Raw genomic sequence first — 22,304 nt, 5'->3', positions numbered from 1 at the left:
TAAGTTATCTGTAATGTATTGTGAAAACAGTACTTATTTTTATTGCAGAAATAGAAAGAATGGCATTGCAAGTGAGGATATTAAGACCTGAAGGAAAACTAATCCTCTGTATAAATGTCATACATATACAACTCTAACCTGGTCCCTGTGTTACTGCAAGTGTCTAACTCTGCTTTAACTCTGTACAATCTCAGTTTTCTCCTGTGCAATTGTTAGAACTACAAGGTGAAGGAATTACGGTCTCAAGTGTGTGTCCTGAATGCTGACAGAGCAGATGCTTATCCTGCTGAGATATATAAAGTATTGTATACACACACACTCTGTCTATCTACCTACCTCTGTAAAAAACGTGAAGCATATTAGCACCACAGATAGAAGTGGGTTTGAATGGTTTTAGGTGATGCATAGCCAAGAAGTAAAAAATAGCCTTTCAAGATAGTCTTTACTTAAATATATAAATACAAACAATGGATAAATACCAAGCAGAAACTACAAACTAAAAGAACCAAATCAGCCCAAACCACAAACACCAGTGTTGTCAGAATAAATCTTTTGCATAGTAAATTTAAAGAAACTTACGTGCAAGGGGTTCCACTTCCCAGCCTTCCAGCACAGCACAAGGGAAAGGATAAACAAGCAGAGTAAGAGAGGAGGAAGCAGTCTTTGAAGTCACTGGTATAATTCAGACAGGACAGCTGAGGCTAATAATTTCTAAAAGCAGAGCAGACTAAAGCATGCCTTCCAGGCAAAATACAGCTTGTGAATGCAGTGTCTGTCACAGATGGAGTGGCACATTCTGGGCTCTGGCAGTGCATGGCTGAGCTCTCCAGTACATTCATAGATAGCAATTTTATGGAGAACAATCCCATTCACTTTGGGGTCAGTCACATCAATGTGCTCTGCTCTTTAAGGGCAAAGTATCCTGACTTTACATGATCTGTAAGGATTAATTCTACCAACTGCACATAAGGCCTGTGTCTGCCCAGCAACTGTAATGTACTTCTGGGAGAGACATCTTCCTGTCAAATGTACCACTGGCAGCAAGACACTAAAGTCTAGCCCAAACAGTCTTGCTCTGGGAATACTAGAAAGAAAATACAGAGCTCTTTGCAATACCTCATTAATACCAAAACCCAGAAGAGGCTGTGATCAGTAATTTTGCCACTAGCAAACAGCAGAATTTAATTTTGTATTATTATTGCTTCATTTCACTTCCAGCTGTGAAATGAACATTTTGCTAACAACTACTATAAAGAAGAAAAACAGAACTGGCAGCCTCAAGAAAGCAGTTTACTTGGGTTTCTTTAACCTGATTTCCCTAAGGTAGTTTAGTTCTGTGTACTACATTGTAAAAAGGAAGTGCAGAAGCACATATAAAGACAATCACTATACAGAGTATATTAACTTATCTGACAATCATGAGGAGTGGGAAAAAGTTTCCAGGAAAGGAAAGAAGATCTAAAACAAGATGTGTCTCCAGTAGCATGTTATGGATTAGAAAAAAACCCAAACCCAAACAAAAAGCGACCTCTATTGAAAATAGAAAACTTAAAATCATTAAACAGAACTGTGTTGTCTTACCTTGCCCTTTGAAATAGCTTTGTAGGCTGCCTTTATGATTAGGTAAGACCAAAAACAGTGCAGAATTTGAAGAACCATAAGCAGCACATTGAAGACCCACAAGGCAGGAAAATTGCCCAGAGCTTCATACAGTTCAAACAACGTTGTATTTAATATCCTAGAAAAAAAAGGGACAGAAAAACAGTAACACTTTCCTTAAGCTAACAATCTTAAAGAAGTTATTTTTAAATCAAAATGACAAGTACTTCATTAGATGGGATCCACATGGAAGGTTGGTTTTCAAAGTAATAGTGACTTGGACTGAATCACACAGGTTTGTTTTGTTGTTTTCTCCAGAGAGAAACAACATCAAAATGTTGCTTTCAATATTTAACTTGATTTGTAAACATTGCATACTGAAAACAAAGATCTTCAGTGTGCATTTCTTCTCTCCATCTATACAGCTAGCAGGTGTTGGTTAACTCAAATAACTCCTTCCCTGATTGATAATAAAGATTACTGGCCCCCATATTAGCCATTATTCTGCACCAAATCTGATTTGCATACCACTTACGTACAACCAAGAGTGAGGCTTGGGCAGTTACATCCAGGACAGGGACAATGGGACAGTGAGGGGAGACCTTATTGCAGCCTTTTGGTACTTAAAGGGGGCTTATAAAAACATGGGGACAAACTTTTTAGTAGGGCCTGTTGAGATAAAACAATGGCTAACAGTTTTAAGCTAAAAGAGGGTAGATTTAGACTAGATCTAAAGCAGAGGATGTTTACAATGAGAGTGGTAAAACACTGGAACAGGTTGCTCAGAGAGGTTGTAGACTCCCCATCCCTGCAAACATTCAAGGTCAGGTTGGACAGGGCTCTGAGGAAGCTGATCTAGATGAAGATGTCCCTGCTCGTTGCAGGGGGATTGGGCTAAATGACATTTAAAGATCCCTTGCAATCCAAATCATTCTATGACTCTAAGAAATTCAGGCAGTTCTACAGATTTGAAACAAATTTTTGAGAACCAGCATTTCAGATGCAGGCAGTAAACCGATGTTACAATGAATTCTGAAGCTTTAACAGCACTAACTTTCTGCTCAAATACTCTGCCACAGCAGGTGAGTTCAATCTCTCTTAGCAAACAGCCTGAGAGCAGAGTGGAGAACAGTCAACAGAAACAATGGCATTTTAAAACCAAATAATGATCTAGGAATCTCTGTTAATTAGGGGGAGAAAAACAAGGCAATATAAAGATTTGTCAAACTTCATCCGCTTTCCCTGCTGATGCAGAAATTGATTAAAAACTCCACTGCCTTCTGCTCCTCGTGTTCCATCCACCATCCCCGCGAGTCACTAGATGGCGCGTTCAGCCCGGCCAGCACCGCGGCACCGGGACCCGCACGGGCTCCAGGGCAGCGCGCAGCTCCGCGGAGAACTTACCCATCTCAGCTTTTTAATAAACAACAGCGTTTGCCACAGCCCTTTCCAGCAACGTAAAACCAGTTTAAGTAGTACCAGTATGAAATATGTACAGACAACAAATCCGGAATACAACATTTAGTGGTAATGACACACGGCCAATGTGTGTAACTCCACTGATCAAAAATCAACCAGTGATTTCTGATACACTGGACTTAATACTGTAGGGGTATTTCATAGTACTTCTACCTTTTCATTTTTGCCTTCTTACAGAAGTTGAATTTTTATAACCTTCCTACACAGCTGTGTTTTTGCACTGTCTTGTGTTTATGGTGTGAACACCAGAAAATGTTTTCCAGTTTGTAAAAACCATCATATTATTGCTTCTGTCAGGTAGAACTCTTCAGTCTCAGCTTTGTGCAATTTGTTCTGCCAGTGGTAGCTACATTTGTCACAGTAACACCCCACTTTACAGTTCAAGGGGACACTCTCATCATATCAAAACAGACGTGGAGTCAGCACTGCTCAACTTCAACAATGCTTACTGCAGTTCCAACCAATATATCAAATTCAAACTTGAAATCAACAAGTCCTGTATATAAAGTTACCATTGTTCACACTCAACTGTCTCTATGTCTAAAACTTTAAATGCCACAGAATTGTAAATGAAGCTTCTGCAGGTTTCTGTTTATATTTTATTAACTGGGCCAAATTAATCTCAGGGGACTTCCACGGAAGTCAAGTAAAAAAAGCAGCACTAGAGATGAGTTAGTCTGCTCTTGCAGAAGTCAGGAAGAAAGCGAGGCCAAAAAGAGCGCTTTTGGTATCAAGAACAGTCTCATGTGCAAATGACTCATATATTGTGTATTTGATAGGGAAATAAGCCTCAATGAAAAATAAGAGTACTTTCTAATCTGTTATGTCTGGCAAACTAAGGACAAGATTTGAATTCTCTATTAAAACTGCAAAAATAATCTCATTAATTACCCAGCAATGCCAAGAGGGTTCAGTGGTCTGATGTGCAGGCTAGGTATTCACGTGGAGCTAAGGCTATGTCTAAGCACTACAGAGCAGAAGCTGAGTGAAAAATATAGAAAACTACAGAAAAAAATCAAAGTAAGCACGTAAACTCTCAAAATAAATAAATAATTTCATATTAAAAGTCTGAAATGGGGAAAAATTCAAAAGGTTATGAGTCAGAATATACGGAGAAATTCTACTTGTAGAGACTGAGGAAGAAAGAGGTTAGACCACTTTCCATCAAGTTCACTGCTTCAAGTATTCAATGGAAGCATTTTAATCAACTACATAAATAATGGGGACTGGAAATAGCAGCATGAAAATAGATTACATGGAAGAGAAAGTGCCCATAAGATGTATATGCAAATAAATCTTAGATTCAAATACTCAGAAAAGCACTTATATCTGTAAATACACTTGCTGGGACTTTTCAAAGCTCTCCAGTGATTAAATCCCAGCTTTTCATAATGAATAGTGAAAACTTTGATTCTTGGGTATCTGACTTGAAGCAGCTGGACTTGATCTCACAGGGGAAAATTACTTTAAGCTGCAAGTGCTCTACCTTTCTGATTGTCAGCATTTCTCAGATCTTTGCAATTTGAAACTAAATGTTATCTTCTGCTTTTGAAAATAATTTCTGGACTGGTTTTTTTTCTGAGCCCCTGGAAGATTTTGATAGCTGGAGAACATGACACAATTTCATGGAAGGTATTCTTCCCTCATTAAATGTATCCCAAGGAGGGTTGTGCACCTGGCTGTGTGAAGCCAGTTTACCATCTTGAATTAAGCAGTATGGCTGATGAAAGCAAATAAAATAAATTCACCACTTAAGATCCAATCTACTCTTACAGAAATCTGTGGTATTTTTTCAGGAACCCTGCCACAATATCTGAGCCACTAGGAGAGATAATCCTGTACTTACTGTACTACCACTCTAATTAAACACTCAGAATAAAATGAACACATTTTCAACAACTACTAAACAATCACCTGCAACACACCAGCAGTAACACAGGTTTTTCCTCTACTCTCTGGCTCTTTATCTTGCCAGCGAAGCAGTACTTGGGACACTGGAGGTAACAGATCCACACTGACTTATTAACAGTACACTCCCTCCCACAAATCAGTGGGCCCAAATCCAGGCTCTTGGGTATCAGCTACTAATTCTTGGCAAGTTGATCCCTTGTCTTGCACCAAGGATGAAAGGAAAACCTGGAGATTAACGGAGTTAAAGAAAGAGAGGAATGCATGGAAGAGTAAAATCCTTATCTATATTGTCTGAGAACTGACAAAAATGTTCTGTGTTTGCTTCTGAAAGGATCCTAAGAGAAATGAAGAGGTGAAAAGGAGGATCATGTGAAAGGAGTAGGTATTCTTCCAGACAAGCAAGAAATTAGTGATAAACTCTGAAGAATGATGCATAGCTGGATGATGGGCACTATTATCACATCCAATGGGAGCAGAAACTGTGCAGCTGAAATTAGTGCTACTGCAAGTTGCCTTCCCTTCTGCAGCAATGTCCACTGCCCAACATATTCTGCGGCAACATGCTGAATTAAAGTCACCTTATTAACACAGCACAATAGATGGAAATCTCAGATATGACCAAGGACAGCACAATACTATCCAGCTTGTCTAAATAATTCAGAATAAATGTCTTTATTCCCATCATGTGTATAATAGACAACAATACCCTATATTGCACCATATCACCTGTACTGGGATACCTTTCAATACTGCATACATTACCAAGAAAATACATAATTACATTTATGTAATTATGTAGTTACATTAATTATCCCATTTAGTGCAAGTAACTCAACAGTAGTCCTACCAGCAACACTTCTGCCCCTTTTAAAAATTTTTCCTTTAAAAAAACCAAACAATTGTACTTACTTCTGCCACCAAAACACAGTAGTTTATTCTTCATTGTATTTGGTAAAAAGTGACTATGACCAGAGAATAGAGTCAGGAGTTCTAAACTGTGGATTTAGCTGTTATATTAACTTATGTGATCTAAGAAATTTTCAAATTTCTTTACACAGTTCATTTTTTGTTAAACATGGGCACAAAGTACTGGCACACCCTGTTGGCCATGTAAAGATGCTGTGAGAATTATTAGCATGTTTTATAAAACACTGTGGACTACTTCCTTAACAGATGCCATAAACCTGATAGGTAGAAAAAAAGGTCACTGAGATTCACAGAGAAATGAAGAGCAGTGGAGTGTGAGAGTACATGTATGTGCACATGTTGATCAGCCACAGGATGATAAATCAGATACCTTTCATCAGTGGTCAATATTCACCTCTAGGATTTAGACCTTGATTGAATCTAATAGGACTGCATATTACAGTCTGTCCTAGTTACTTTTAATGACAGTGCTACATAACAGACCTTACACACAGATGTTTCTGCATGAAACTTCAAATGAGTTAAACAACTTTTAACCTGAGAAGTGTATGGAATCATACATGAAACAGTCATCAATTTCAGGAAACTTTGGTTTATAGCACTCCATGTACCAGAGTCCTCAAGCTGAAGTGAAGTTAAATATTTAATTATAGCAAATCCAGTACATAAAGGGCTGTACTGCCAAGTTTTTCATCTGAGTTTCAGCTTGGCCAGCTGCTGTGTCTACATCGCTGTTCTGCTTCTTGGTTCTTGCTGAGTGGGAGAACAAGCTTGTTTCCCTTTTCAGATCCTGCTGTCTCTTACATTTTCAGCCCTCCAGAGTATCAGTGCATGGCAAATACATGAGAAGTAGCAGAGACCCACTGTGAACAGAGAACAGTCAGATGAACCAGTCACCCACACAGAAGCAGGGAAAGGACTGCGGGAGAGAGAGAGATCATCTTTCAACAGCATCTCAGACTGATTCATCAGATTGTTTGGTTGGTGATGCTCATTACCCTCCTTCTTTTAGAGAGCTGATGAAAGATCTCTGCAAAATTCAGTGACAGAAAGAATATGAACTATTGAGTCAGTATTCAGAGCAACATTAAATCCACACACTTCAATTTTATCAGTGAGGTCACCACCACATGGCATTCTGCTCACCGCAGCAGCCCCGCATCAGAGGATCTCCTGACATGGTACCAACACCTGCCCAGCTGCTGTGGAGATAGGTGGCTCCTGTCCTAATACTAATCAGGAACAATATGTCTTTGCAGAAATTACAGCCCTGCCTCTGAGACTGTGTTATTTTAAGTCCTGTGTGCAGATCAATAGGATTTCCAATTACTTAACTAAAATGATGGAGCAGGCAGGAAATTATTCATGTTTGATGTACTGTAGAAGAGATCTGATCAAGCTGTCACTGTCCTGGTTTCAGCTGTGCTTTTCACTCAATTCCTTCTCATCAGCAGTTACTGCCCATTAGCTGATTTTGCAGCCACTGGTATGAATAGTAGTATTTACACTCTTGTGGATAGAAAAAACAAAGATACAAGGTCATAGGCACTTTCACAATCCAAACTCAAACCTCAGAAGAGTCCTTCATAGACATCAGGATATGGAGAGAACTCAAGATTCCTAGCAGAATGTAATAATACTCAGCAAGATGTTGTATCAGTAGTGTGTTATGGCAAAATGCTTGTGTAAAGGCCCATGATAATAACTCACAGGTACTGAAGAACTATGTTATACTAAGAATGACACTTCCAAATCTGAAAATCTTCAGGCACATATAAAACATATGAGCAACAGAGAACATGTATCAAGATCCATTTTCCTGGAGTGATTCTCCAAAGAGGAAAAACATTTGCTGTAAACGATAGTTTCCAATCTTTGCAGAACAGAGTATCAGAGCATAAAAAAGCCATCCTCCTGCCCTTTTCTGTTGGCTGAAAGTAAGTGCAGTTGCGCTTAACTATGTGCAACATCAATGTCTGTGAAATCATCCCTAAACAGTTTTCAGTTTAATCCAATTTTCTTAATAATTATTTATACTTTCAGATATATTATGGGTCAAACTCTGCCATTGTGCAACACTGATGAAAGCTACAGACTGTGCTCATTTACATGGGGACTGGGTTCTTCCCAGGGTGCTCAGCCACAATGACCCCCTCCTGGCTGAACACGAATGAGATGCCAGCTCCATCATGGCTGTTGATCATGGTGTTCAAAAGTCATTTACTATTTCAAGCTGGTAAGTTAACTTACTCTCCTGCTTTTGCAGAGCTATGATTTTTACATCCCACATATGTCAGAAGCTTGCAGTAGCATTGTTCTGCTTTTGTATTGACTCTGTAGCACCACAAAATATGTGCCACTAACAGCAAACCCTGGTGCTAAAGATACCTCTAAGAGAAAAGGCAGAACGTTTGCACAAGTTCAAACTACTTACCTGAGCTGATTTAAAAGTGGCTAAGGTGTCTGGCCACAAGAAAAACAACCACTCTGTTTCACTGGCCCTGACACATTTATGCTTGGCAGAATAATTCTAAGCAAGAGAAGTGCCACTGCACAGGTATCTGTCCTGTTTCCAATTGGAGCACAGGTTTTAGACAGGACATTTTTCTCAATAAAAGAAGAAGTAAGAACACTGACTGAATATGCTATCCTTGACAACAGAAAGCATTATTATAACCACAGATTACAGTCTGTAGAAACTAAAAACGAGGATAAGAATGGCTTTGGAAGTCTGATGAAATATTTTTTCATATAATTTCTTCCTGCTGTGATCACATGAAAATTTTAAAAACAGCAACACTAAGCAAATGCCACTTTTTGCTATTTACATTGCAAGCCCATAATAGTGAATGACACCTCTAACCTTTCCACTTCTTATAGCTTCCCTGTAAATAGCTGGATCAGTATTAACCTAGTACTCCAAAGATTTCACCCTTGCTTCTTGTAAAATTCCAGAAGCCTGAGTTCACAAATGCTGTAAAAAAATTGAGGAAATAAAATAACTAGGCCTTAGAAAAGATAACATCTGATGTCAGAAGCAGATGGGATGACAACACTATATACGCTCTGCTAAAGAGCTAAGACAAGAGTTGTGAGTAAATTTACAGAGCCTTAGTTAATTAAACCTTCTTTTTAATCCATAAATTGAAGTGTATGAGTTCTTTGACTATACTATTATTCGTTTGTCAAAACCTTGTTATTAAATACTCTTTATAAACTGATTGATTATAAGTTGTCTTATAAACAGACTGAAATGTAAGCACATCAGATAATTTTTGCTAGTTCTACAGCATCCACTCAATGACAGTATGAATAGCATCAGAAATCAAGTATCAAAATTATAACTTATTCTTTCAGTATCTGCTACCCACAAGCAACATGTGATTATGATTGTGCTCTGGTTTAGACAATATTCTGAACAAAATGAGCTTGAGACAGTGTCAGAAGAGATCATCTTAACTAAAAAGTTATTTTATTATCCTAGCTAGGCTAGAAATGTTTACAGTCCAGCAAGAGTAAGTAAAACCATTGCAACCACTTCATTCAGAGTGCAGACAAGGTCTGGGCAGCTGGATTCACCTAGCTACATGAATTCTTACTTGCGAAGTACCTGACCAGGACTCTTGCTTTACCCACTGCCTATGTATTGCTTTGGCACTGTAAGGTGCTTTTAAGGGTAGGTTGGAGCTTTCTGTTCTACCAGTATGTTCAGAGGAGTGAGGCAGAGTGACTCTGCTGGGGTCCACATGCTGTCTTCCCACACAACACACGTACTCCAAGGGCCAGTCAGGAGAAAACATGTCAGGAAAGAAAACCAGCATGAAAGACAACAATTCAACTTCACTGCTTGTTAAGAGCTGTACAAACCCAGCCAATATCAGCTAAAGAACAAAATGAGGAAAAAGGGTCAGCAAATCTTTGTAGCAGCTGCTTCTTACAGGAGTTCTGCACTGCCCTATTTGCTCAGAGAGAAGCTGATTCCAGGAAAAATGAAAGAGAACAGTGCACATTGGTAATACTGTATGACTATCTGGAAATACAGCATAGGCATTAAGGACAGGGCTGTGCCTCACACTAGTGCTCAGCCAATGGTGGAACTTGGGAGCAGCTATTCTGCCAGTCATACAGAATATGACTGCAGGTCTGGTAATAAGTAAGTAGGGTTCATTACAGCTCACCACGGTGAGCAGAAGTTAATTGTAACTCATGAAGAATCACGTCAGGCTTGTCTGGTTCATGCAGATACTCACTGCCACGTACAGGAAATTAGGTATCAGCCGTGAACCAGAAAGTGTGAACTGTCATGAACAAGCTTTAGTAATGAAAGAATAGCAAGGAAGAAAGTTGTTCCTCTGAGGATTGGCTGACCCATACTTATACATTGGCACCAAAATCTCATTTAGAAGCCACACACTGTAGTTGATAAAAAGACATACACCTGAAACAGCTTTGAATTTTAAAAGTGAGAATTATTTTTTTCTTTTTTTTAACCCAGAATATTTCCAAATGGACTCAGAAATAGAAGATCCAGCTAAGATGTACCTACTGGCATGAAACAAGACTATACCAACTAATCAAAGTAGTTGACTGTCCATCTTCACAGCTGTTAATGTGATACAATACTCTGGATACTGACAGTCTATGAAGAGATCAAGAACAGAAGGGCATAGTAAGGACTACCTGGGTTATACCAAATTTGCCTATATGAGAACTTGTGTGACAGCATATGCAGAACATGACCTCAGCACTTCATAATCTGCTTCAATCAGGCTTTCACTTGAATCTGCACTGTTAAGGCACTATTTTACATTTCTCAGTGCATACATGTAATATGTGCATGCTGAGATCACACAGGTCACGTGAATGCGACCTGTTCGCTTCTGTCCTTGGCTGTGTAATCAAATTACGGTGTGAATACACAGCTCCAGGCACACTGCAGCTGCAAAAGGCATGCCAAGGGGAACACAAAACTGCCACAATAACATGGCATCCTCCACAGCTTTTTCCTTGGAACCAGCCTTAGCGCAAGGCTGCTTTCACTGCCTACGGTTAGGGTTTGTTTGCTTGTGTAATCAAAAGAAGTGAAAAACTCCAGAAAACTGCATGCTAGTAACTAGTCAGAGCAATCTGAAAGAGCCTGAATTTAATTGGCTTGGTGCCTTACCCTAGTAAATAAATATAAGCCCAGCTTCCCTGAGAGCTTGAAGTAATTGCTTTACCCAGCCTGATTAGACTAGCCAAGGGCTTGTATAATTTATATTAATTTTTGATTGAGATTGTTTTCATTCTCCCTACAATCCTGGTTCACCTGAGAAGGCAACGTGTTCCCCCTGACTCATGGAGAGTTGTGTTCTGTGCTGTAATTTGCTAGAACAGTGATTATGTGCAAGTGGGAGAATTTCACAAGCAAAATGTCTTGTCAGTGAAAATAGCAGCTTTACTCCTACATTCACTTAGCAGCAGGAGGCACAAAGTATCCTGGGGTTTTTGAATTATTGCTGAAATGAACTCCAGATGCCTGCAGAAAGACTGCTAAATATATACCTAATTTCCAGTTTCTTTTGTCTTAGCCCTGCTGTTAAACACCCTTCAAACAACAGCATTTGATACATTCTGAATTCTTTATGAGCACCTTTGTGCACAATGAAATGGCACTTGTGCAAAGGGGCAGCACACCAGTGCTTCGGAAGTGACGTCTCTGCCAGCCTGTCTCGGATATTCACCTTCCTGCGCGGGGGAAGTTTTCTTATAAATTACAGCCTTGCTTTTACATTACATGCACACTGATTTTATACCTCTCAGCCTTTATGCTAGAAAAATTTCCATATTTATGTAATATTAATCAGGCACCAAATTTTGCTATTTGAATTTTCAGCAAAGGAGAGCAAAACTATACTTCCTGGCCTGCTGCCACTCCAGTGAGTCATCTTTGCTGACACGCAACTAATAGAGCTGAAGATTTAGAATTGCTGTTTCATAGAGGAAAAGGATCTGGGAGACAGAAGCTCATGTATGCCATGGCTCATCCCTGCCAACTCTGACTCCCACATGCATTGCCTACAGTAGAGCTGAGAACAATGAAACTGCCTCTGGCTTTATCTAAGGGATAGATATGCACAGAATATTCTGAGTTGGAAGGGACCCACAAGGATCATCGAGTCCAACTCTTAAGTAAATGGCCCATACAGGGATTGACATACATCAAGGCTTTGGTGTGGAAATAAAAGGGTCTTTAAAAATCAAAGAATTTTTTTTAATACCACACTAAACTATTTGCATATTCAAATAAATAAATTAATAAATGTATTTTTCATTGATTAAGGGATACACTGGTTTGGGCTTGCATAGACTTAGTTGTCTTCATGGTAGGTAGTATAGGGCTATATTCTGGATTTGTGCTGGAAACAATGTTGGTAATTTCAGGATGTTTCTGCTATTGCTGAGTAGTGCTCACACAGAGCAAAAGCATTTTCTGCTCCTCACACAGCCCTCAGTGAAGAGAATGGAGGTGCAGAAGGAGTTAGAAGGAGACACAGCTGGGACAGCTGTCCCCAGGGATATCCCACACGATATGGTGTCATGCATAGCATACAAACCTGGGGGAAGAAGGAGGAAGGGGATCACATTTAGAGTGTTGGTGTTTGCATTTCCCAGGTCACCATTACAAATAGAGCCCTGCTGTCCTGGAGATGGCTGAACACCTGCCAACCCACAGGAAGTGGTGGATGAAAGCCTTGTTTGGCTTTGCTTGTGTGCACAGCTCTTGCCTTAACCTGTTGAACTGTTTTTATCTCAGCTCATGAGTCCTCTCACTTCTACCTTCCTGACTCTCTCCCCCATCTCACTGGTGGGAGCGAGTGAGCAGCTTTGTGGGGCTTTGTTGGCAGCTAGGGTTAAAGCATAAGGCAGAGGGATGACCTGGGCAACTACTCTGGTTGTGACAGGGAGCACACAGCACACTGTCAGCTGCTGCATTCCTGTCAATCGACAATCCCTGGCTCAGTCTTCTTTATACTCTCCCTTCACGTATTTCTACATTGACAATACCCATTTTGAACTTTCTCTTTTCTGTGCTAAACCACCCTGCCTGTCTCAACCTTTCCTCATGTGAGAGGTGCTCCAGTCCCCTAATCAATCTCAGTGACTGGTTGATGGAGTGTCTCCAGTAGCTTTGTGCCTCTCTGATACTGGGGAGGCCAGAACTGGACACAGTGCTCTGCATGTGGCCTCAGCAGGGCTGGTAGAAAGGAAGGGTCACCTTTCCCAGCCTGCTGCCCACACCCCTCCTAAGGCAGCCCGGGGTTCCACCAGCCTTCGTTACCACAAGGGCACAGAACTGGCTCATGTTCACCTCGGTGTCCACTGGAACCCCCAGTTCCTCTGGTGCAAGGCTGCCTTCCTGGTGGTCAGCCCCCAGAAAATACTGGTGCAGGGCTCTGTGCTGCTTTTGCTGAACTTCTGAGGTTCCTGTTTGCTGTACCTCCAGCCTGTTGAGGTTCCTTCCCTTTGGATGGCAGCACAACCCTGGGCTGTATCAGCCATTCCTCACATGTTGGAACATGCAAACTTGCTGAGGGTGCACTCTGCCCAATAATCCAGTAATTATGTAATTACAAGCCAGTAATTTCATCATAGAAGGTTATCAGGTTGGCCAAGTATGAGTTCCCCTTTGCAAACCCATCCAGCTCTCATCTGACTAAGCCTCCCCTTAAGCACAGTCATATACTGTAGTCTGCAGTGGCAGAAATTGGGTCCTCCCTCCATTTCTCAATATAAAAGAGAAAGCAAGGGTCAGGCGAAATTCTGTGTGCAGGAATGCCATCATTTTTCCTATCTGAGATCATGGAAGTAGAAAAAGCAGCTTATTTCATTTACAGAAATTCAGTGAAGGTCCAGTTGGATTCAAGGGAAGACTGAGGAGGGGAAGCAAAACTGTTTAAGAAAGAAAAAAATGCTCCTCGAACAAAATAACAAGTGTTTCTACACATTGTGTGTCTATCCATTTTCATGTTTTGTCATGTTTGTTCACCAACTCACAACACAGCAGGAACCAGGCATTATGACAATATCTTTGGAGTCATCAAATGCTAAATGAGAATTCCAACATTGTAGGGTTAAGCAGAGCTGATGACACAGCTCCCTAAGGGCATCTCAGTCTTACCCTGTTTGCATTAACAAAACCTCCAAGAGATACCATTAGTGAGGTTCGGAAAGGACACTGTAGCAGGGAGGTTGACATTGGCATCTGTAAATCCTCTGCATACCTGAATAAGGAGCTCTGCGGTAATCTAAATAAACTCTACAAAGGGTACAATTTCTGGCATTCTTGCTGCTTCCCGAAAACAAAACTGTCATTGTTATCTTCTGATGCAGTGAAAGACCTCTCTTACTTCCCTAGAAATACAGATATCTGTGCCAGTCCTGTTCATAAGAAAGGATTGAGAATAGAAAACAGCAAAGGCCAACATCTTCTCTCAGCCCTCCTCATATATAGTGCACAGGTTGCAGCAAAACTTTAACGCATTTTTACAACTAAATACATCCATGTGTTTCCTAATTAGCCATCTGCCCCCTGGATGCAGAAGATCCCAGCTAAAGAACCAAACATCTATGCTCAGTCTGTGTACCTACAAGAGTGTGAGCACATGCAAGCAGCTGACTGTCTGGGAAGATGTGAGATTACAGTAAGAGCTGTGTAACTACCTTCTAGACTTAAGTGTTACACAGCTGCCCCAGGAACCCCAATTCAAAGGAGAGGTGGAAAAGGAGTAGTCTGCAGTACCGCAATAACATCCTTACACCAATTTCAGCAGGTCAGACTTTACTTATTCCACTGTGTTTTTCTTTATGCTGAAAGTGTTCATGAAGCATGCACTGAAAGCTATTGAGAATATTCCAGCTTCAAGCTTAGCTGCTGGTTGGTTTTTTTTGTGACTAATATTTTAATTTTCCTCTCCTTTCTTGCCAGACACCTGCTAGTCTAAAGCTATGCTGTCTCCAACCCACTTCTAGCTTAAAACCAGCAGAAGGTCCAGATGTTTCTCATCTAGCACACAGTAAACACAATGGCACTCTAGCAAATAGGCTATTTCAGCACCTGGTTATGTCTGAAACTCTCCCTGGTGCTTTGGGAAACAGAGTAAGGCAATGAATTGTTTTCAATTATAACACAGTTATTTGCAAGCTTGTTTGGTGCCTAGAGCTTGAGGAAAATAATGTCCTTACTCACCATAAGGGATATATGCCAAGCCTACTGACAATGAAGACAATGGCAAATGTAAGGAACAGAAGATCACTCAGTTTTTGACACTTGCAATAGTTTGCCATTTTGGCAGCCTGCAAAAGAAAAAGATGTCTTTTTACTTCCACGAGGACAACTGAATTCTCTTGTACTGTGTATAAGCTGTAAGAAAAAGAAGAAATAAATTTTTTATGAAATTGCTAACATTTTCATGGGCCACCTCACAGTGATCTTGGAACTCCTCTCCACCAACCAGCTGGAAAATATCTTCTTTAGGAAAAAAAAAATCAAACCAGACTACATAAAACTAGAGTATATATTTAATTTCTTTATTTCCCACTCAATTTCATTTTTGAGATTCTACAATTTCAGATTTGCAAAACTCTTCTAAACCTTTTTATTGAACCCCAGTATGTTTATGGTGTCTTTGTCATCAACCTCTTCACCTGCTTATCTCTCACCTTTCCAGTATGCTCCACTGGTATTTTCAGCATCCATCCACCTTCCATGTGCCCCATGCTCTCAGACCTTCTAGTAGCTGCTATATATAAACTTTGTCTCAATTCTTCCAGTACACCCCATATACTGCATTTTTCTGAAGCATCTCTTCTTCCTTTTCTGCCTATACAGAACAGTCTCCACCTCAAAGATTACACCCCTTCCCTTCAAGTATTTATCCAAGGCTCTCTTTTCAGCTTCTGCTTTCTAACTTGTTCTCTTATGCTTATATTTACATGCTTTTCTCACTTGTCTTCATGCAATCTGCTGACTCTTTCCCAGGGAAGGACTCACTAATTCATTACTCTTCTCTGAAACTGCTCATTAAAGCACTGACATTCCCAGAAGTTTCTTTACCCTTTTCTCCCTGAAGAAAATGGTATATAGGGAAGGAAGCTTGTTTTAAGATGTCTGTTCTGCTTCCAGAGTGTTAATGTGTGCAAGCAGTTAATTACTTTAAAACAACATCTGCTTTGAGACGGTCAGTCTTCATGTTTTCTGTCAAATGTATCCAGAGAGTCCACTTAAGTCACTGGGAACTCTTTTGTGTCCATTTAAGCCATTGGGAACACTTTCAAAGCTCTTTTCTGAGGGGAGCTGCATTCCAGCTCCCAGCATCCCAGAAGATACTTGTGCAGGCTTTCCAGAGTACTAAGAGGGAGCAAAATTACTACAATTATGCATACAGAGTATGATTCTGAATGCAGAATTCAAACCAGAGAAACAGATAATCTGGATGCCAAAACCAAACCTGCACTTTTGGATGTCACCCAATTTCTGCAATGTTCCTAGTAAAAACCTGAACATGAAGATTACTCCTCACTAAAGAAACCAAGTTAGGAAGCACCCAGAACATGAGGAAAGCCACCACTGCTGTGAAGAAAACATAACCCTTCTGAATCAGCTCAGTTTTCTAGAGGACACATACAAATTTCCTAGCAGCTCATATTCACAGCCTAGCTTAAAGGAAAAGAGAACACTTTGGGGCCAACATACAAAGCAGAAGCATTACTAACTTTCTTGCTTTTCAGATGATGGAAAATTTAGTCCAAGAATTCTGGCTGTATTTCCATGGTGGCAGTCTAAAAAACTGGTTTCATAGTGCATGAAGCTGATATTACTATAGCAACTTGTAGTAGTATCAAGTCATTTCTCAAAAACAGTACATCTACTGGGACACTGGTTTCCCAATGCGCTGCTACAAGTGCAAGATTTAAGCAAGGAAATAGAATATATTAATCACCGTTACCATTTTGAACTGGCTTAGGAAACACTTGTTCTGCATGGCAAAAAGATTCTACCTACTGACAGGATGACATATGAATGATCTCACCTCTAGGACAATATCAGCTGCATCATGGAGACATAAGATCAAGGTTCCCACTCGTGTCAAATTCGTTACGTATGAGAAGGTAATCAGGGTGACTGTTACAATGTGATGTGTAAACATGATTCCAAAGTCCTAGAGAAGCAGAAGCAAGGAAAAGACACAAAAAACAAAAATACAATGAAGCAAACACTGATATTCTGCACTCATATACAAAATTGGAGGGTTGTTTCTTAAATCCAGCATTATATTTAAGTTATAAAAATATCTACTATATAAGTGTATTATACACCCTGCTCTATATTTAATTTAACTGAATAAAATAATCATTGCATGTCAACCAAATGCAAAAATATTACTGAAAGCTAGGCAATGACCACACTTCTCAGTTCATAGTAATTTAACCAAATAAAGTAAATATTTGCAGTTGAAGTTACTTTGAAAAGGCATATGTACATGCAAATCAAATTCCACCGTACCTTTTAGGCATCAAGTAACATATGATTATAACAATATGCATAACCAAGTGCCAAATAATGCACCATTCAGAAGAGAGAAAATAGCTACAAAGGAAGGCAATATTACACTAGGACAGCAGGCACCTGCCAAGAACAACTGGGAGAATTCCAGATCCAGGCTTTTATTTGTTTTTTTTTTTTTAATCAAGGTGCTTTGTCTTCACGCTAACAGGGTCAGGAAAGTCTTCAAATGAGCTGGAGGTTCTCCTCCTAATTGGTTCTAATCCGCTGCCTCCCAAATGATGCAGGCTAGCAGGTCTCCACACCAGTAACTCTGTTATTTGGCCATAAAGTAACTGTTACTATTGAAAAATTTGGGAGTGGCAGGCGCTCCCAGAAATAACATCGCATTCCCAGATACTTGCCACAGGGCAGATAAAGCAGAGGGAGCAACCTGCCTGCCTGGACTAGGCTCCCAGACTGATTAATGAGAGAACAGGACCTCATGAGACTCTTCTCAGCAAGGCACTGAATTAGTAAAAAATAAGTCTTGTTGGCATTTGCTGAACTACCTGCACAGCTTTGAGGAAGTGATATTAAAACCCTTGAGATAAGATCACAGGCAACATTTAACTGGGAAGTTTCTCTATGCACCAGATGTAAAATCTGTAGCACAGCTCCCAGCAGATCTAGTAGCTCTCATGCAGAGCTGTCAGAAAGGAGAGAAATCCAGGCAGTCAGAAGGAGCAGTTCCTTCAGGCAGCCTGCTCACCAAGTGTATTGGGAGCTAGAATTTGGCTTTCTGATAGCTTTTGTTGGCCAATTCTTCTGAGCTGAGGTAGTCTTCAGCTAAGTGGCCCACAACAGAGAAAACCAAAACTGTGCCTTTAGAGGGGCAGCACCTGGTTTGCAAAGGAACTGAAGATACCTGTGTCAGGCAGGAAGGCCCTATGGAAAGTGCCATGAGCTCAACACAGGGGCAGCTCTGGAAAAGCAGCAGCTCCAGCCCCTGACTGCACTGTCTGTTCAGTACAGAGAACCTGCACAGTGTTCCCACAGCTCTCTTTGGGAATGTAGCACCACTGGTTTTAAGGATGTGCAGTCCCACTGCCCCTCAGCCCCAGCACGTGCCTTCCCTGCAATGTACACCTGCAGTCCATGGAAAAACCTGCAGCTTGAGCGGTCTCACTAACTGAAGAGGGACAGGACCTGCTCCCAGCCTATCACTTATGTTTAATGCTATCAGGTGCTACAAGATCCTATTTCCTACTCCTCAGTAGGCACTGCCAGTACATCCAACACGAAGCTGAGGAAGGGTAGGAGGGCAGGGAAGGGGAGAAAAGATAAAAAGACTAAAAGCAGAGACACAGAAGCCAGTTTAGTATGTACCAAACATTTCCCAGCCAGGTTATCTGGCCCCCAGAAGCATGGAACACAATAAAATACATTTAGCAGTCATATCAAGCCATTGCTCTAAATCCATTTTCTTCAAGCAGACAGAAGAAAAAGACAATTAAAGGCTGTTTCCCTTTCTGTGCATCTTAACGGAAAACAAGGGTATGGCATCGCAGTCATTTCAGGAACTACAAAAACACATACGAAGACCATTTCAGCACTTCACAACAATAAACCAGCAAAGCACCTACCTTATTCTATGGGATTACAAGTAAGCTACTATTATTGCCCTATGGCCATACTTCAGCATAGCTCTTTACCTCCTTCACCTGCAGGCACTATGGCACTGTTCTTAATTTTCCTTCCAATTATGTTAGCACATAGGCAATCCTAATGGGGCAAAAAGTCAAGCAGATGATCTCCTCTATTTTCACAGCTGACAAATTCATGTTCTACAAATACCAGATTTCTAGTCCCTCTTGGATATTCTTCAAGGCATTCCTGACAATATGGATTAGTCTTTAGAAATCCTAATGTTCTTGGGCAGCAGTCTTCTGCATTTTTTGCAGAACTCTTCTTAAAGAAATGCTGTCTGGGGAACTCCTGTAATACTGTTTCTTAAAAAAGACAGTTACTTGACTCTGCCACCTCTGAAACAGAAGCGCTGGACTGACCTACAGAAAACGATTGGAAAAAAGTAGCAATGACAGAAAAAAGACTGCTTTGTTACTGGGATTGTTTCTTTCCTCTTTGTGACACTTTTTAAAAAAGACATTAATTAATACTATGCTCTGAAGATGCTACCTAGTAGACTTTAGTTATATACAAGGGTATTGAACACAGAGATACCAAGAGGTACCTGTGTTCCCACCTTACTCCAGCACTTTCACACTAGGGTTAGGGTTTTGAAAACCACAAAGCCCAGGGCTCCAGGCACAACGCAGCTGCAAAGGGCATCCCAAGGGGAACACAAAACTGCCACAACATGTCTTCCTCCACAGTTTTTTCCCTGGAATCAGCCCTAGCCCTATTCTGCTTCTCCTGCCTAGGGTTAAGGTTAGGGTTACACATATAATGTGGAAGAGCAGCTGTACAGGAATGACCTTCTTTATTTTGGTGGGTTTTTCAGTTAATGTATTTCAAGTCATATGTATGTTTGTGAAAGACGTGTTTATTTACACAAGATTCATAGCCTCCAATTATAACTGCTGGAAGATGTCATGTGCCTAGGTTAATAAAATCTGTGGCTAAGAATAGGAGAGAGAACCTATTCTAGACACCATGAGTGGGAAGAACACAGGGCAGACAGCAGAGAAACCGCATGGGTCTCAACTTGTAGACAAACCCTCTGGAATTAAGACCTCTGCCACTCACATTTGTTTAACATGTCACACTCACTGATTGAACTGCCAAGGGGCCATGGAGCATTAGTGCCACTGAAGGGCAAAATATTATCTTCATGGCTTATATTACAGATCAACAAGGAAATGGAAAGGCCTACAAAATATATGCAATCTAAACTGCTTCCACTGAAACAAAAGAAACCAATACTATATGTCTTTCTTTACCAAGAAAAGTCTCTTTGAAGAAATCTAGTATCCAAATTTAGCAAAATACAGTGTAAACTTTCTAGAATAAAAATTCAGTATTCAAAAAAATCAGCAGCTACAGATAATTTTACTCTTGGAACGAGTGAACTGTCATTAAAAAAAAAAAAAAAGTAAAACACAGAAGCTCTAGAAATGGCCAAATGCTTGGAAATAAAAGGCATGAACACACAGAAAGGTCCCCTAGACCTTCTACAAACCTGTTAAAACTCTAGAACTAGTACAAATTTTACACATTCCTTTAAATGTACCTGTCAAATATTTTACCATTAAACAATACATCAGGTATCCAGAAACCATGTAAATAAACTTCATTGCTTTTAACGCTCATCAGGTGCTTTTGAAACTAACAAACTTCCGCAATTATGTTTTTCCGTGTTTTACAAAACAGGCGCATGGGAAGCTGGAAAAAGATGATAAAACACCAATTCATACTAGGTTTCAGTCTTTGAAAATAAACACCCTTAAGGGAGAATATCATTACAGCAGTATAGTAGGTATTTATGAAGCTAAAAGCATGCCATTATAAAACTGTAGAAGTTTATACACACAGTTCACTGACTTAATGCCAATAGTAGGTTAGTGCAACAGCCTAGTTTGCTCACAGCCCCAGTCAGGCAAAGACAATCTGGTGGAATTTGTAACACCTAAATAAACAAGTATTTGAAAGTCAGAAAAAAAAAAAACCCTGGAAGTAATTTTTGAAGTAATCAGTTTGCTATCAGAGAAGAATAAAATGGAGATGGAAAACAGTAAGTACATTTCTCTTGATCTACAGTAAATAAAAGACCAGTTCTGGAGTTAGGCCAGTGCTGAGGGCTGCTGCTTCCAGCAAAGACACACTGCACCTCTCCTTCAGACAAACTCAACTACATAAAAAAACCCCACTTGGCTGAATTCCTGCAGTGCACAATACTGCCTGGGCACTTCTGACCATCCCAGAATACAACACAGCCACTGCTGCTGAATTTAAAGTATCTAAAACAATAACCAAGATTTCTAGAAAAATATTCCTTTCACTGTAACATGAAAATATCAACAGCTTACTCAGGTTCAGAACTGAAGCCAATTGTGAAATATTACAATAGCATCCGATATTAGCTGGCAAATTTCCTGCTTCCTGTTAAACAGATCCCTATTTCATACGGGCACCATTCCACACATTGCATACAGGGTGCATTACAAGGCTTCCACATTTTTTTAAACTCAGCCTTCTTTTAAAAGAGAACTACTATGGTGGTGCAAGAACTGGTGTCTCTGTCAAGCTTGCACTCCTTTTTGCCAACTATTGTAAGTCTCTAGTACTAATGTTTTTCAGCTCAGTGGGTTTCTGTGGCAGCTTGTACTCTAAACAGTTTTACTGTGTGACGCCAGGGCACAGCTGCATTTCTCCAATCTGATCTTCCTCCTTATCAATTCTGCTTACACTACAAAAAGAGCTGTCTCCACACCGCAAACCGGTGAGTGATCTAAGAAGTCATTTATAAATACGGCATCTCCAGTGCTCCCTGCTGGGTGCTGATAATGAAAGGCTTTGGACTTGCTATCATTGCATTGCAGATGTGCTCCTGCTCTCTGCTGGACACTGCACATTTTCAGACAGAGCTGGTGCTCAGGACACTGCTTGGATCTGGTGCTCTGGGTGCAGGAGCTGTGGCTGGGGTGTCAATAGCTTCTTACCAATTCACTTTCCCACCTCCATGTCCTATCCTATTTCCACAGCAAGTTGCCCTAAGGCTTTTCTGATAACAGGTACAAGTCATTTATATTTAACTAAGAAACAGACTTGGCCCCTGCAGTGTAACATTTTAGTCAATATTACTCTTGATTTAAATTCATCTCCACTATCACACAGCTCCCTT

At 40.3% G+C, this 22,304-nt stretch overlaps 1 protein-coding gene across 2 annotated transcripts in view; it reads right to left on the bottom strand.

The window, feature by feature from the left end:
• The window catches only part of CERS6 (ceramide synthase 6), a 94,380-nt gene that overhangs the window by 7,760 nt on the left and 64,316 nt on the right, over positions 1 to 22,304 (bottom strand). The window contains exons 7-10 of one of the 2 annotated variants that reach the window (XM_041403646.1): positions 16,989 to 17,117; positions 15,146 to 15,252; positions 1,582 to 1,738; positions 576 to 603 (exon numbers count right to left, since the gene is read on the bottom strand). In XM_041403646.1, the coding sequence (XP_041259580.1) occupies positions 576 to 603; positions 1,582 to 1,738; positions 15,146 to 15,252; positions 16,989 to 17,117 (421 nt within the window). The remainder of the gene's footprint in view (positions 1 to 575; positions 604 to 1,581; positions 1,739 to 15,145; positions 15,253 to 16,988; positions 17,118 to 22,304) is intronic. The other variant, XM_041403645.1, reaches the window with a different exon arrangement.

This window comes from Onychostruthus taczanowskii, unplaced genomic scaffold (genome assembly GCF_017590055.1).
Source record: "Onychostruthus taczanowskii isolate IOZ18803 unplaced genomic scaffold, ASM1759005v1 scaffold20, whole genome shotgun sequence".
In the NCBI taxonomy this organism is placed as follows: Eukaryota; Metazoa; Chordata; class Aves; order Passeriformes; family Passeridae; genus Onychostruthus; species Onychostruthus taczanowskii.
The sequence above is the reverse complement of the archived record's forward strand: the minus strand, read 5'-3'. Positions and strand labels throughout refer to the sequence as shown.